This window comes from Arvicanthis niloticus, chromosome 3 (genome assembly GCF_011762505.2).
Source record: "Arvicanthis niloticus isolate mArvNil1 chromosome 3, mArvNil1.pat.X, whole genome shotgun sequence".
In the NCBI taxonomy this organism is placed as follows: domain Eukaryota; kingdom Metazoa; phylum Chordata; class Mammalia; order Rodentia; family Muridae; genus Arvicanthis; species Arvicanthis niloticus.
Window position 1 is genome coordinate 55697385 of NC_047660.1, and position 15645 is coordinate 55713029.

At 42.7% G+C, this 15645-nt stretch overlaps 1 protein-coding gene across 1 annotated transcript in view; it reads right to left on the reverse strand.

Annotated features, from left to right (window-relative positions):
• Positions 1-7851, reverse strand: part of Xkr6 (XK related 6) — a 201626-nt gene extending 193775 nt beyond the window's left edge. The window contains exon 1 of the mRNA XM_034499209.2: positions 6582-7851. Coding sequence (XP_034355100.1) covers positions 6582-7336 — 755 coding nt within the window. The 5' untranslated portion in view covers positions 7337-7851. The remainder of the gene's footprint in view (positions 1-6581) is intronic.
• Between the last annotated feature and the right edge of the window lie 7794 nt (positions 7852-15645).

Below are 15645 nucleotides of genomic sequence, written 5' to 3' on the forward strand. Positions count from 1 at the left end.
TATGAAAAGTTAGCCTGACTATCAGATGTATCTGAGCTTCATGATTTTTATTACTGGTCTAATTACAAACCTAAGAGTTTTAGATAATCTAAAACTATTTGCTGTTTCCTCCACACACACACATACAGTCCTGATATTTGTAGTTGGTGGTTTTCCAGAATGAGAATCACAGTGGTAGTCAAATAAAAATTCTGACTTATTTCAAAACTCCAAAGAAAATTCTGAGTCAACAGTAATTTTTATGCATTTGAGTGTCAAATGTCTCTACAACAACATTCAGACTTTAAAGCACAATATAAGGCCCCAGCAATTATTTCATTAATACATAACTAACATTTTCATCCAACCCATTCAAGGTTTAAAAAAAGACCTAGCCAACTACTGTCAGATACCAAAGTTCCATTATTAATCTCCTACAGAGGCTCGAGAAGTACTTTAACGCTAAATAGCACTGACTTTTGCCAAAATCCTGAAATTCAGTTCCCAGCACCACATAGTGACTTACAACCTTCCGTAACTCCAGTTCCAGTGGTTCTGGCGCCCTCTTCTGGCCTCTGTACAAGCTCACAGTGCACATACATGACACATAGGATAAACATTAATACACAAGAAATATGTATTAATAAATAAATCGTTGTAAAACCTGCTAAAACCATCCACAGAGCCCCTTTCATAATTCTACCTCAATAAACCTAATTTGCATAGGGCCTAAGTTTACAAAACAATCCTAAATTATCTAGAATTTACCCCTTTTTCCCTTGAAAACTACTCTGTAAATACTGAATGAATCAGATGATACAATTATGTTCTCACTCCCCTCTACCCTAAGAACACCTTGGAGAACTTGATGGAAACCTAGACTTTCAGGATATTTAGGCTTTCTTTTCTTTTAAGATTTTTGTTTACTAATCATAGTAGCACATGCCTTTAACCACTCACTCAGAAAGCAGGGGGAAATGGCTCTCCATTGAGTTTGAGACCAGCCTAGTCTACATAGTGAACTGCAGGTCTCAAAAAAACCTTGTTTTCACTTTATGTGTATGAGTGTTTTGTTTGCATGTATGTTACAGGAGGTTGTGAGCCACTTGACATAGGTTCTAGAAACTGAACTCAGATCCTCTGGAAAAGCAGCAAGTGCTCACAACAGTTGAGCCATCTCTCCAGTCCCTAATATTTTTTCTTGGGGTCATCCCAATCTCAGAACTCATGGACCAAAATTTCCCAGGATGGATCCAAGTATCTGACTTTGTTGAGCTTGATGCATAGCTCAGGCTAGCAAGTGAGTACTTTGCTACTTTGTAACAGATCAACAAAGAACAATAAACGGGGACTGAAGGTATGAATGGTGGCTCAGAGGGGGTCAAACCTGGCATACTCTCAAGACAGGAAGTTATCTACCCTGAAAAAAGAGTTGGGAGAGACTGCTGAAAAAAATGTTCTCAAGACAAGCCCACTGGTGGTCCTCAGCTGTGTGTGTCACATCTGACATCATCATCAGCTACAAGACTTGAACTGCCTCAATTCCAATGGGATCTCAAGCATTAGACTAAAAGAATAGGGTGTCAGAGAACTACAGCTCAAGGGTCCCAGAGCCTCAAGAGTACCACTAGCCCACTTCTAACTACTTAGAAGAGCAAACTCTCAGGAAGCAAAGTCACTGACGGCACCACACCAGCTACCATGGCCTTCGCTCAGAGAGAAGAATCCCACAGTGGAGAAAAGTGGGACCAATTTTGCCATTATTGAGATGGTGCCCAAACTTCTCTCCACCAATGGAGACCAGTAGCACAGGTTACATAACCCCTCTGACCCCTCTCCATCTGTAAAATGGGTGCAAGTTTTAAATTGGATGAAACATATATAAGACAGAATTTGATGTATTCTTATCTAGTAATTTCTCAATTTTTTTTCACTGTCACTGTCATTCCACAATCTCAGCAGTTACACAAGTAAGCGCTCACCCTGGCTGACAGAAAGTACCTCATGCCCTTCATCTCAAACCTTAACCAGGTACTACTAAGGCAATGCAAAGCATGTTTATCCACCTTTGTTTGTCCCTCCAAAACTAACATGCAGAAGACACTCTTCTTTACGACAACCTCCACTGGGCACTCTCTGAAGGTGGAGCCAAATGCAAAGACCAAGATGCTGGGGAAAGACTTCTGCACGGACAACAGACATGCAAACTCTGTCACGCAGTTCAGAGTGCCAGAGCCTCCAAGAAAACTGTCTCACTTTCTAACACCAGCTTGCTGGGCTGTGAAGTAGAGTCTGGAGTGACTTGTCCCTAGGACTGACTCACACACCCATTATCCCCAGGGAGAAGCACCTGACGAACAGCACACACAGAGCTACACCAGAAGCTACATGTTCAGCAATTAGGGCCAGGAAAGTTTGCACTAAATAGACCTCAATCACATTCTGATGTGCCCCAAAAGCAGGTCCACCACACCAAATCACTTCAACACAACTTGGGCTGGCTAGTTTTATGTTAACTTGACATAAGCTATAGTTATATGAGAGTAGGGCGCCTCAAACGAGAAAATGCTTTGATTGGCTACTGAGGTGGCAAGCAAGTTAATAGGACATTTTCTTAATTCATAATGTGGGAGGACCCAGCCAGGTGTGGTTGGTGTCACCCCTGTGCTATGGTCCTGTATGCTATAAGAAAGCAGGCTGAGGCAGAGCATGGTGGCTCACACCTATAATCCCAGTACTTGGGAGGCAGAAGCAGGAAGATCTTTGAGAGTTCAAAGCCAACCTGAGCTGCAAAGTGAGTTCCAGGACAGCCAAGGGCTGTTACAGAGAAATCCTGTCTCAGAAGAGAAAGAAGGGAAAAAAAAAAGTAAGCAAAGTAGGCTGAGAAAGCCAGTCAGCAGCTCTCTTCCAAAGCCACTTCCTTCATTAGCTGCTCCTGCCCCTAGGTTCCTACCTTGGTTTCCCTCAATGGACTATCATTCAGCATATATAAGCCTTTCCTACCCAGGTTTCATCACAGCAACAGTATCCCTAACTAAGACACAACTACTTTTCCTTGCTCCTCCTGGGCTTGGAATAACAGAGATGTCAAGTGTGTACCATCTTGACAGGAAAAACAACACAAGGAGCAACTACATACTCTTACATAGACACCATATTCTCTCCAAGCAGACTCCTTGAATTTTACATCTTAAAACAGGAAGAAAAAAGAAGGAAGAGAAGCAACCATTTAATGTTTAATGGAATTGGATTTGACAATGTACAACCTCACTGACATCTTTTCTTAGAAACATGGCCCAAATCAAATGATGGATTCCTAACCTTAGCCTGGATGCTATGTGACCACATGAAATAGCACAATTTAGGTCACAAATGTGATACAGGAAATAACGAGAACCCCAAAGACCTGCAGTAAAAGACTGAGTCAATGTGTGTTTATATATGTTGACAAGCAACCATTTGCCAAGAGGTAAAAACAAGAAAAGACTGAAAACCTTTCTCGAAAGCTCTTCCATGTGAATGGTTTCAATGCAAGCAGCATGCCTAGCAGGTACTAACCAGCAGCCCTTGTTCTTGGAGCACTTCAAGCAAAGTCAGTCCAAAAACAAAAAATGAAAAAATCTTTCCTCAGTAACTACTGCCTCTAAAATGCAGCAATAAAGATGAAACAGCTTTGCTGAATTAGCCTGTCTTTTAATATTCTAACTCTGTGAGTTACATAAAGATAAATTCCAATCTGAAAGTTAGACATAGTAAAAACACAGGCATCTTCCAAAATTTCTTTGCAGTGAAGACTCTGGAAAGTTAAATGGGGGAGGAGGGATACAGCATCTCATTTAAATTCTAAACACTAAATCTACACTTCTTAGTTTGTTCCAAAACATGGACTTAACTTTGCACATCACAATTAAATTTTTGCTAAATGGGAGGTGGGATTATACTGACACTAAGACTAACTGAAGCTTAACTTTACCTTCACTGGTCACAAGAGCTCACTTCCAACTAATGGGATGGGTCACATTAGAATTAATGCTCTCAGAAAATTTAACTTGACACCAACATCCTCACTGCCCACATTCACATGCATGAGACAAGGAGACCAGTAACTTCAGCTTGTTCAAACAGATGCCTAGTTATTAAATACATGCTGCATAAAATCCCTACTAACAGTTCAAGATTGTTCTCATACTTTTTGCCTGTCTCCCCTTATTGTTCATACCAGCATCCAACAGACTGAAAACTGTATTCTCAATATCAAACACACTTTGAATCAGCATGGAATTATTTAGAGAAAGGGTTAAAATTTTAGACTTTAAGGCTTATTTTGAAAATGTTCTTTTGGTATCAGCTATGCTCGTCACTAAACATTTATCCTCCTGTTCGTAAATTTTTTATCAGCAGGAAACAAATTATCTGCAGATGAATGCAGCTGGAGTAATGGTCACTGGGATGAACCTAGGAACACCAGTCAACAACCATGGGAAGAGCACAGCAATCAAGATTCACTCTCACTTCTTCTGACTCTACACGTCAACTCTGTAGGACAATGTTTTAATTCAACCCCATGCTTGCTGAGATGTTCTGAAGATACAGAATAGAGATATGAAGAAAACATTCAAAACACAAACTTTCTTATATCTAACCAGAGCACAGCTTTATTAGCTGAGATACTGAGGCCTAAAAATCTACTTGGCATAGAAGAAAGTCTAGGGCAATCTCCTCAGAGGAAATGTACTGAAAGGATTCATCCCGGTGTAGGCTCTACTTAAAAAAAAAAAAAAAAAAAAAAAAAAAAATTGTTTCCCTTGCAAATGCTGTCACTGGCAAAGTCATTGAATCCAGAACACACTGAAGCAGGTTTAAGTCAGAGGACACAGAGTGACTAAGGTTTCCATGGTTTCTTGGGGTAACCAGTGAAGTAAACACTGATGGTAGTCAGTAAGTGAGATAGACAGTTAAAGTAGTCAGTCAGGCAGTCAGGAGACAGTGAGAAAACCAGCAGACATTCAAGTAGACGGTGAGGTAGGAAGCACTGAGGTAAACAGAGAGACAGTCGGTGAAAACAGCAATGGTAATCAGTGAGGCAGAGAGCGAGACAGTGAAGGTAATCAGTTTGGTGAAGCAGTCATAGTGAGGTATTCCATAAGTAGACAGAGATAGATAATAAGTGGTAGACACTGAGACAGTCAGCAGACAGTGAGAGTGACGTAAACAACAGCAGTCAGGCAGTTAGGTAAGCCCTGAAGGTAATCAGTGAGGTGAGCGATGAGGTAGTCAGAGAGAAAAACAGAGAAGGTAGTGAGTTAATGATGGAACCAGGGAAGCAACCAGTCAGTATAGTCAGACAGAGAAACCCAGGTGGTGAACTAGTGAGGTAGCCAGGTAGTGGGAAAGGTAAATAGTGAAGTAGCCAGTGAGGTACCTAGTCAGTGGAGCAGACAATGAGGGGAGACAGTGGAGTAGCCAGTTGGTGAGGTAGCCTGTCAATGAGGGGAAGACAGTAAGATAGTCAGTGAGGCAGACCATATAGGAAGTCAATGAGTCTGATGTAAACAGGCAATCAGTGAGGGAGCCAGGCAGTGGGGTAGACAGTGAGGCAGTAAGGTAGACAAGGAAAGTAGTCAGTGAGGTAAAGAGTTAATGCAGTCAGAGGCCGAGATGTAAAAAGTGAAGCAATCAGGCAGTGGGGTGGACAGTGAAGTAGACAGTTAATGAGGCAGAAGGTGGGGTAGCCAGTCAGTAAGGTACTCTATGTGGTTAGACAGTGAGGTGGACAATTTAGGTTCCTTGACAAGTGGTTTTGAGAGATCAACCTGACACACCAGGACTTTACAGAAGGAGGGAAAAGGGCCTTGGGGCTAGGCTTGCATCTTGGATGTAAACAGAAATCACACATAGGCCTGGCCATTAAAAACAGAATAGGTGCCCAAGTGGCTCAGTGATTTTCCAGAGGTGAGAGTTAACATCAAACGCTTGCTGCTATTAGATATCATCTCATTTTTTCCCTGTCACTGTGAAAAGGGCACATCTATTCATTTTTTTTTTCCTTCAAGGAGGGCAGCGGTGTGAAGCAGCGGTGTTTGCATGGGCTGGGGCTGCAGGAGGAGGAGGGGCGGGAAAGGAAGGAGTGCTTTAAGAAGAGGCAGCTAGGGTTTTTTCCACAGGGCCCCACACCGGCCACTGCAGAGAGAAAACGGGAGGGGAGGCTGGAAAAAGGGGTGGGGGGAAGGAAATGTCCCTCGGGGGGTAATGGGGGTAGGGGGCAACCGGCTGAAGGAGGCCAGGTCTCCTCCAGGATGCAAAGGAGTGCCAGTTACCTTGGGACACAGCGGGAAAGGGGGCAACCAGGATGGAGGTCTACAGAGGAGAGGTGGGAGGGTAGAGACAGGGTCTCCTCCAAGTGCAACCCAGGGACGGAGATGGACAAACAGCGGGACCTAGGGCCTCCCCCGGGGCAAAAGGCGTGGCCAGGCAACCTATTGACCGTCGCGAGATGCTAAGATAGCGCGCGGCTACCCGGCTCAGCCTAGCCCAAACCTTTCAAGGGGCCGGCGCGCGGCCGCAGCCCCCGCCCCCAGCCCCCTACCCCGCAGTGCTCTTACCTCCACACCTGCCCCATCTGCAGCAGGTGGATGACCGACTGCCAGATCCACACGGAGAGGCGGCACAGACGCTGCGCCCCCGGGGTGGCCGAGCCCCCCGCACCCGGGCCGCCGCGGGCCGCGCCATGGCCGTAGCCGGCCCCCATCATTGGGGGTCCCCGGCTGCTGAGCCCCTCCACGGCGCCCAGCCCGCCGCCCGTGTAGTCCTGCACGAACCAGCGGAAGCTCAGGCTCTGCACCAGCAGCGACGGCACCAGCACGAAGAACAGGGTCAGTCCGAAGCAGCCGTAGTCCCCCTTGCGGTAGTAGTCGAGGGCCAGCCACAGGTCGGTACCCACGTCCCCGAAGAACACCAGCAGCGCTAGCACGATCCACAGGCAGTCAAGCCACGGCCGCTCCACCTGCGGCGACGCGGGCTGCGGTCGGCCGGCCGAGGGCGTCGGGGGGTGGCGGCCGGCGGTCCCGGGCGGCTGCAGCGGCTGGTCCCCCCCGTCGGCGGCGGCGGCGCTGCGGCGCGGCTTCTTGCCCAGCAGCGAGCGCAGGCAGGCGGAGCGGCAGCCCCAGTAGCACGAGGAGGTGTTGCAGCAGTGGCAGATGTGCAGCGAGCTGCTCTCGCCGGGCTCGCTGCCGTCGCCGCCGCCGCAGCCGCCTCCCCCGGGCTCCCCGTCCTCCTCGCCGCTGCCCACCGCCTCGTCCAGGTTGTGCAGCTGGGCGAAGCCCACCCCCACGCCACCGCCATCGGATTTCGCCGCCATCTTGACTCTCTTCCCAGCTCCGGAGGTTGGGGGGGAGGGACGGGTGGGGGGAGAAGGCAGGGACCGGGGAGGGGGGGAACGAATGGAGAGGAAGGGGGCGGGGAGGAAGCGGGGAGCAGACGAACGGGGGGAGTGGGCCAGGGAACCCCCTCCGCTTCCGGGCGGGCGGCGTCACTTCCGGGCGAGCCCCCCAATCGCACGGCGCCCGCAGCCTCCTGGCCCTACCCTACCGGCCAAGATGGCCGCCCTCCTGTGCCTCAGCTGCTGGGCGGGGGGCCGGGGGGTTCTCCCCGCCAGGGCTCCCCTTCCCCTCTTCCGTTGACCCCGAAACCCATCAGGTTGACCCCTCGGCGTTTCAGAATCCCGCTGGGCTGAGTGAGACGGTCCAAAGTGTTCCCTGGAGGAGGCAGTGCCAGGCGTTTTGGGGTCCCCTTCCTCTGCGTCGCAGCTCTCAGCTTTGCTCTGGGAGAAACGCCCCCTAACACCCTCCCGGCTGCGGGCAGAGGGGCGGGACCTCTGAGGGAAGGGGAGGAGCTAGTGAAAAGCAGGTGATTACTTGTCACTTCCGGGAGATAGGATGACCTCATTGTGTAGTTAGACACTCCCCTCCCCCCCATCAAAATAGCTGTGTCTCACCTCTGGCTGGGTCCCCCCCCCATCCGTGTTATTTTCTTATTTTGAGGGGCTCTTTTTAAAAATTATGTAAATCAGTATAGAGTCCACAAACTTACTGATTCTCACTTCTGTTTAGGCACCTTTCATCTCTATTGACCCCCTGATTTTCCTGTCACTTGATAACTTTCTCATCTTTTGTGATAAAGTTTCCAACTTTCCCTTAAGAAAATTCTAGGCAAATTTTAGGTAGAAATCAACCTGGTCACCTCTTTCCTGTTGTAGCAAGAACTGAAATGGGCATCTTGTGACCTTGAGTGTTTTCTGCACAAACATATTTCTACCTACATTTTTTAAAAGCGTGATTTTAAAACTCTATAAAGACCTTCATTTGAAAAAAGCTTTAAGCTGTATGTATCAATTACTTGTTCAGGCTATTTGAATGTGTGAAACTTGTCTTTGCCAGGTTTTTTTTTTTTGGGGGGGGGGGGAGTGTTAAGGCTCTGTTAGTAAACATGGCTTTAAATGAGTGAAAATGTTATTAATGTGCTATATCATTAAAATAGGTGCAGAGGATTTGAGCTTCACTAACAAATTATATAAATGAGGCAGCACTGAATGGATTTGAATTACAATGCTCTTTCAGTGGAAGACAGCAAAGTACTTGGTTGTTAGTGATGAGTTGAAATGAGTATTTTGAAGAGAAAAGGTGAAAAAGAAAACACTGGGATTTTCTCATCAACCTCTGTAGGTTTTTTAACCCAATTGGTGTTCAATAAATCTAATAATGGCAATAATGGGTTCTTTTGTTTTTCATCTTGTTTTGTTTTTGGAATGCTAACAAGACAAATAGGTAATATGTTTATAGCATTGAGGTTCTGAAGAAAAAAGCTACTTTGACAACTTACGACATTTAACCCTATAGATCTACTTAAGTTTTTAGAGTGACTGGGAAAGAAGAGAATACCCTATTGCAGAACACAAGTTTTCATGAGTATATCATGCCAAAATAAAACCTATAAAGATTGAAAAGCTATGTAAAGAATTTTACCCACACATTATAGAAAGTGATTCTAAAATCTACTTTTTGAAAGAAATCATATAACTGCATCTTTTATTTCTTACTATGGTTTAATCCTTTTACTTTCTATGGTAATAAAACAGCACTAACAGGTAAAATATTATTTCTGCATATAGGTGAAAGACTGTTTCTTTGCTGGAGTTGAAATAACACCTTGGGGGCTGGAGAAATGGCTCATTGGTTAAGAGCACTGACTGCTCTTCCAGAGGACCTGGGTTCCCTCCTCAACACATACATGGCAACTCACAACTGTCTCTAATTTAGTTTCAGGGGACCTGGCATCCTCATGCAGACATAAATGCACATAAGTGCAGACCAATACACATAAAAATCTTTTTAAAAAGAAAAAAAGGAACAAGCAATGAAATAACACCTTAAACCATGGGTTGAATACAGTTGCTCAGACCTGAATTCTAGTTCCATTAAAGTGGTAATGTGAATAATGTAAACCAGACAATCTCTTTAAACTTTAGCTGATATCTTTATATCATGGAATATATGCTTTCTTTGAAAATGTGTTCAGTAATAATCTGTTCAAAGATTTCAACATGATACCACATAGGCAGTAAATAAATGGTAACTAACTGCCTGTGTTATTGTTGCCCTTACTGTTACTGTTAAATTTGTATCACCCCAACATATGTCTACTTAAACTCCATTAAATGGCTTTATTGGAGCTAATAAAAGAAAGCATTTTGAAATATTTCCAGGAAATAAATGCAATTAATTTGTACTTTTAAATATATTTTCTTTATTTAAATCTGGGTCTACGAAATGAGATACAAAAGCAGGGAGTAAGGGCATATTTATGATTCTTATTTCTCTGTGCTCTGAAAGAACAGAATCTACTAGTGAAATTAGCTAAGTAATTTATGCTCGCTAAGGCTGACAAAAGAGACAATGAGTCAAAAAGTGTCAAGTTGAAGTTTCAAGTACATACCTGATTCAGTCTTTTCAAGTGGTTTCAATTTTGTAATTGCTGGTTCAACAATTTTATCTTTCTGTCTTTTTTAGAAGGGGGGGCATATATTCTCCAATCCAGAAGGCTCTAAAATTAAAATCAGTTACACTGATAATAAACCTATCACAGAGACTTACTAAAAGATTAATATGAGTTTGAACTGTTTGGTGGAAGACGCATTTTTTTAACCTAGAATTTTAGGTCAGTTAAATATTCTGTGTATGTTTAGCACTTATCAGTACTGAGCACATGGGCATTGAATAGATGAAAGAGTTAATGACTAATTTTCTGGGTAACTAAGATTTAAAATCTTGTTAACAAAAATTAGAGTTTATATTTCATTATGTAAGTCTTTATAAAATCATTGGAGTGTTACAGAGACAATTCAACCCTTTATGTAAATTGTAGAGAGAAAAGTTAAAAAAAAAAAAAAAAAGTTACTCATTGGCCTGCTTTCAATATATAGGGCTACAGTTAACCTTTTAATTTGAGGTCTTTAATTTGCTATTTTGGTGCTGGGGATTGAACTCAAGACCTCATACATGCTAAGCACATGCTTTAACACCCACTTTCACTTCGTGCATCTTTCCTATCTAGTTAACCCTTTCTTGACAGCTTGGCTTTAAGATGGGCTTGTGCTAACAGGCTGCTTAGACCTACTAAGCACCTTTATTATAGATACTAGTGTGCCTTTTTCCTAATCTCTTTTTTTAACTTTTACTTTCTATAATTCAGTCAGTTAACAGTTTGATCCTATGCTTCTACTACTATGTAGACTGAGAGCTAAACAACAAAGCATGTTCCAATTACATGTAAATTAATTCTAGATACATTCTTCTAAGAGCTTTTGGGGTATTGTAAGGTGGTTTTACTATATAGAAGTTGTGACATAAATCCTCTTTGGAAACCCTTGTGGTTTTCCTTCTTAATTCTTGGCTGTTTTCAGAAAAGCAAAGAAAAAACTTAATGTTGAAGCCTATTATGTATTAAACACTCTCCTAACTATTGTTCCTTTGAAATCTTACAGTGGTACCAAAAGGCTCAGCAGTTACTTCTCTGTCATAATCAGTTCTGCACAATGACTTCTCCTGAGTCACACCCTATACCATCTACCCTATCACTGGTCGAACCCACTGGTGCCAACCCCAAAGGACATCATATCACATCACTAGTTATAGGAAGGACCCTGTTACATTGCAGTGATGACACACATCTAGGACACAACATGTAAATTCCAGTATGGAGATGAGCCTCAGCACAACATCATGGATGGGCTTTAGCCTATGTAAGCTTCTTAACTGTAAGTGTGCATCATCCCTATCCTATTTTACTGACTTCTATAGAAATAGAACCTCCTTCAGAACTGCAAAACAAATTCATAGAACCTGTTATTTTGATATTTGATGTTAAGAATTAAAATGTTGGGCTGAAGAGATGACTACATGGTTAAGAGCACTTGCTCTTGAAGAAGACCTAAGTTCGGCATACCAGCACCCATACCAGGTAGTTCACAACCACCTATAACTCCTGTTCCAGGAGATTTGGTACCTTCTTCTGGCTTCCATAGGTACCTGCACACATGTGACATACACTCATACAGACATGTACACACACATACCCACCCACACACAAATAGTATTCAAGTATTATTATTACTGGTGGTATAAAATGGTACAATCTCTACAGAGGAGAATTAGACCTTACCTGATGGGAATTACCCTGTGAAACAATAACCTTCCTTATGGAAGTTTATCTTATAGATGAATAGGCACACGTCAGAAAGTAGTAACGATCTGGCTCAGTAGTTAAAAGCACTGGATGCTCTTCTACATGACCTGGGTTCAATTCCCAGTACCACATGGTAGCTCACATCTAATCACAATTCCAGGGAGTCTGATGGCCTCTAAGGACATGAGGCATTTTATATATATGACACAGATATACATGCTGACAAAACATCCATGCACATAAAATATTCTTTACATTATTTGTTTCTTTAGTTACTTATAATTTGCTCTTTTCTCATACACAGCACCCTGACCACAGCGTCCCCTCCCTGCCCTCATGCCAGTCATCCCCCACCACACTTTTTGTTTGGTTTTTGTTTCCGTTTTTGTTTTGTTTTGTTTTGTTTTGTTTTTTGAGACAGGGTTTCTCTGTGTAGTCCTGGCTGTCCTGGAACTTACTCTATAGACCAGGCTGGCCTCAAACTCAGAAATCCGCCTGCCTCTGCCTCCCAAGTGCTGGGATTAAAGGCATGCGCCACCACTGCCCGGGCACACTTCACTTTTAAATTTCTTCATATGCTATATTTTGATCATATTCTTTCCCTTCCCCCAAGTTCTCCCCAATCCTTCTCACCTCTCTACCTACCCAACTTTATTTTCTTTCTTTTAATTAAAAAGCAAACAAACAAACAAACAAAAACCCACCACCAAACTACAACAAAAAATGCACACATACCCTATCTACTTTCAGATTCTTGGACACATTAACATTGTCAAATGTGAGTTCCATCTCATGAAATGGTTGGTTAGAGCTATATTATGCATACTTCTGTTGCAGCAATATATCACAGATATACATATAGACAAAACCCATACACATAAGAAAACCATTTTTAACACAGTATATGTGTATCCATATAACTCGGTTCTTCATGTAGCATGTTTCAAATAGCAGGGAAATATAGGGGGGGGGTTAAAAAGACCCAAATGTCAATTCAAGGGGAACTACTAGATACATTATGCTGGATCTGTATGACAGAATACGACATGGTGATGGTGAAAATGTCAGTCTTTTTAAAAGTTATGTAGAATGAGTTGTATAATGTGTTATACAAAAAGAACAAAGTTCAATACAAAAAAACATGCCTCATTTTCTGTAAGAATGCAGAAGTACATTTATTACCTGTTTCTGTTTGCTTGTTTTCTATATAAAGCAATTTGGGGAAAGTGCCCAAGAAGTAATTAAGGCAATTAATTTCCTAGAGTCCTGTTTTAGGTGTGGCAAAGTTGTGTATATGGGAGCTGGGGTATACAGATGATAAAATTGGAAGATACTGGGCCTGCTGGGTCACAGAGGAGGATAAGACAGCAGGAGCAGCCCTAAGAGGCCATTGCTGTAGTGACACCATTGAGGATCCTGTAAAGGCATTATCTCTTAAGAATTCCCAAGTCTGACATTGGTGAATTGATAGAAATCTTTCTGGGCCTTACTTATATTTTTTTTATCTATATTATCTAAGCAAAAATAATGAGTTTCATGAGTTCACTTTCCAAAGAATATTACAACTTCATCACATAGACACAGCTTTTATGAAATCAATTCATTATTCTCAACTGAAGGAAAATGAGAGGTGAGCACTAACAAATTAAATCAGTAAGGCATTTCTCTTTTCTATTGATTATTTTATTTATTTACATCCCAATTGTTGCCCCTTGCCCCCCCGCAAAAAGGCATTTTCTGAGTATCAGAGTGCTACATATGTCCCAGATTGAGTTTATGGAAAGAGGAATTTGTAATTTTTCCAGCAGATCTCAGTCCTTTCATTTCCTATTTTAGCCCAACCATACCACTCTGGATATGTTACTTCAGCTCTCAGTTCTATTTTCCTTGTATGTAAAATGGCTAATAGACTGATCCCTCCACAAGCTTGGGAGGGCCGGGGTGCACTCTAGGTGTTCAGTAGACATTGATCTTCCCTCTCTGATTACTTCCCTATGTTTATTTCCTCAGTCTGCTACACAAACTAAACTGCTTAAATCAACAAAAGCACATTGTCTTACCCCATCCAGAGATCAAACTGGAAAAAGCATCTCACTGAGCTAAACCTCTCTTCAGGCAGGATTGTGCTCTTCCTGCAGACTGTCAGGGAGTGTGTGTTTCCATGCCTTTTCTCGATTCTTGACTATGTGCACATGCCTTGGCCTTTTTCATCTTCGAAGCCAAAATTGCTTCACACCAGCCTCTAAATTTTCTCCTTTCTCACTCCTGCCCACACCTGAGAGCGGGATTTTGCCTTGGTGAAGACAGATTTTGTGTAATCCACCAATTCAAATGTTAATTTCTTCCCAAAAAAAAAACACCTTCACCAAACAACCAGAAATAGCATTTTTCTAACTCTCTTGGCATCCCTTAGTCCTGCCAAGCCATTACATAAAATTAGCCACAATGGACGCTAACAAAAGAGACAGGTTTAGATTCCAATGGCAACATTGTCTAGATGAATGTGGTTTGCTGGTTATAGGAGGTAGAGTAACTCAGGTTGAGTTTCTGAATGATAAAAACATTACCTTCTGTGGAGCGCCCCACTTCCTACAAGGTATGTGCTAAGAAGTTCTCCTGTAAGCTTGTTGGATGATTTCTAAATTATAAGGAAATATAAAAACGCAAGTAACACTTTTTGCCCAGGTTGATGCCTTTTACCTAATCTCTCCCATTTATAATTTGTCCCCCTCCCTCCACTCATTTGCTATTACTAGATAAGATGCACTGAATCACCGTTGCCTGCCTTACTAAATGCAAATGGCGTTCGAAGCTTTCAGACCGTGCATAGCCTCATTCCATCCTACACAGAATTAATTTCCACCGTTAGCCAGTGCACACTCTAGGCAGGGAACTTGTGAATATGTACGCTGTGTTTTCCTGGGCTAGAACTTTTGATCTTGCTTTTTATTCATTTGCAAAGTGTTCTTTCTCTACTTTGCCTACCATTTTCATTCAAGCCATTACTTTTAAATTTTATTTATTTATTTAGTTAGTTACTTACTTACTTACTTAGTTAAATTCACTGTATGTCCCAATCATCCCCTCCCTCCTGTCTTCCCAGTCCCACCCTTACAAATCTCTCTCTTCATTGCCCCTCCCCTTCTCTGTCTTCTCAGAGAAAGGGAGCCCTCCTTGAGCCTACACATCTGTAGCAAAACAGTACTTTTAATGAAGGGGAGCTAGGGAATCAGGTCGGTGGATAAAGTGATTGCCACTAGAGAAACCTATGTAAATCCTGGGCAAATGTGGGAGTCACCCTGTAATTCCATACTACTCAGGCAGAAACTAGATCCCTGGGAAGCTGACTAGCCTGTATTGGTGAGCTTTGGATTCAAGTAAGAGACCCTGTCTCATATGTCTCACATAAAGAGTGAGAAACAATTAAGGAAGCTACCCAACATCAATCTTGGGCTTGCACATATTCATGGGCACCATATACACACATGTGCTCATACACATGCATACACACAGACTGTCTACACGTATAAGAAACAATGATTTTAATGAAAATCTACTATAGAGAGATCACGATAACAGAGGCTCAAATTCCTTCTCATTTTTCAATATGTATTTTAAATAAATATTTAAATATATTTAATACTTTTAAATTCCTTCAGCAAAAAATGTCTTGAGCTGTTTTAGTCTGGCATGATGCCTTCTTCTTTTATGCAGTAATTTACTTGTGTACATTGTTGCATTCTTAATTCGTGTAATGATTTTTTTCCTCAAATCACAGCCCTAAGGAAGCCATCATCTCGGTTGCTTCTTGCCCTTTGGGCCAAGATCAAGTGTAGGAACCAGTTCTTCCGATTCTGTGAATAAGTGGATTCTCAGGGGTGTGTCCCAGCAGTATTTATAGAGCACTTATTGTGTGGTTTAGGCCTG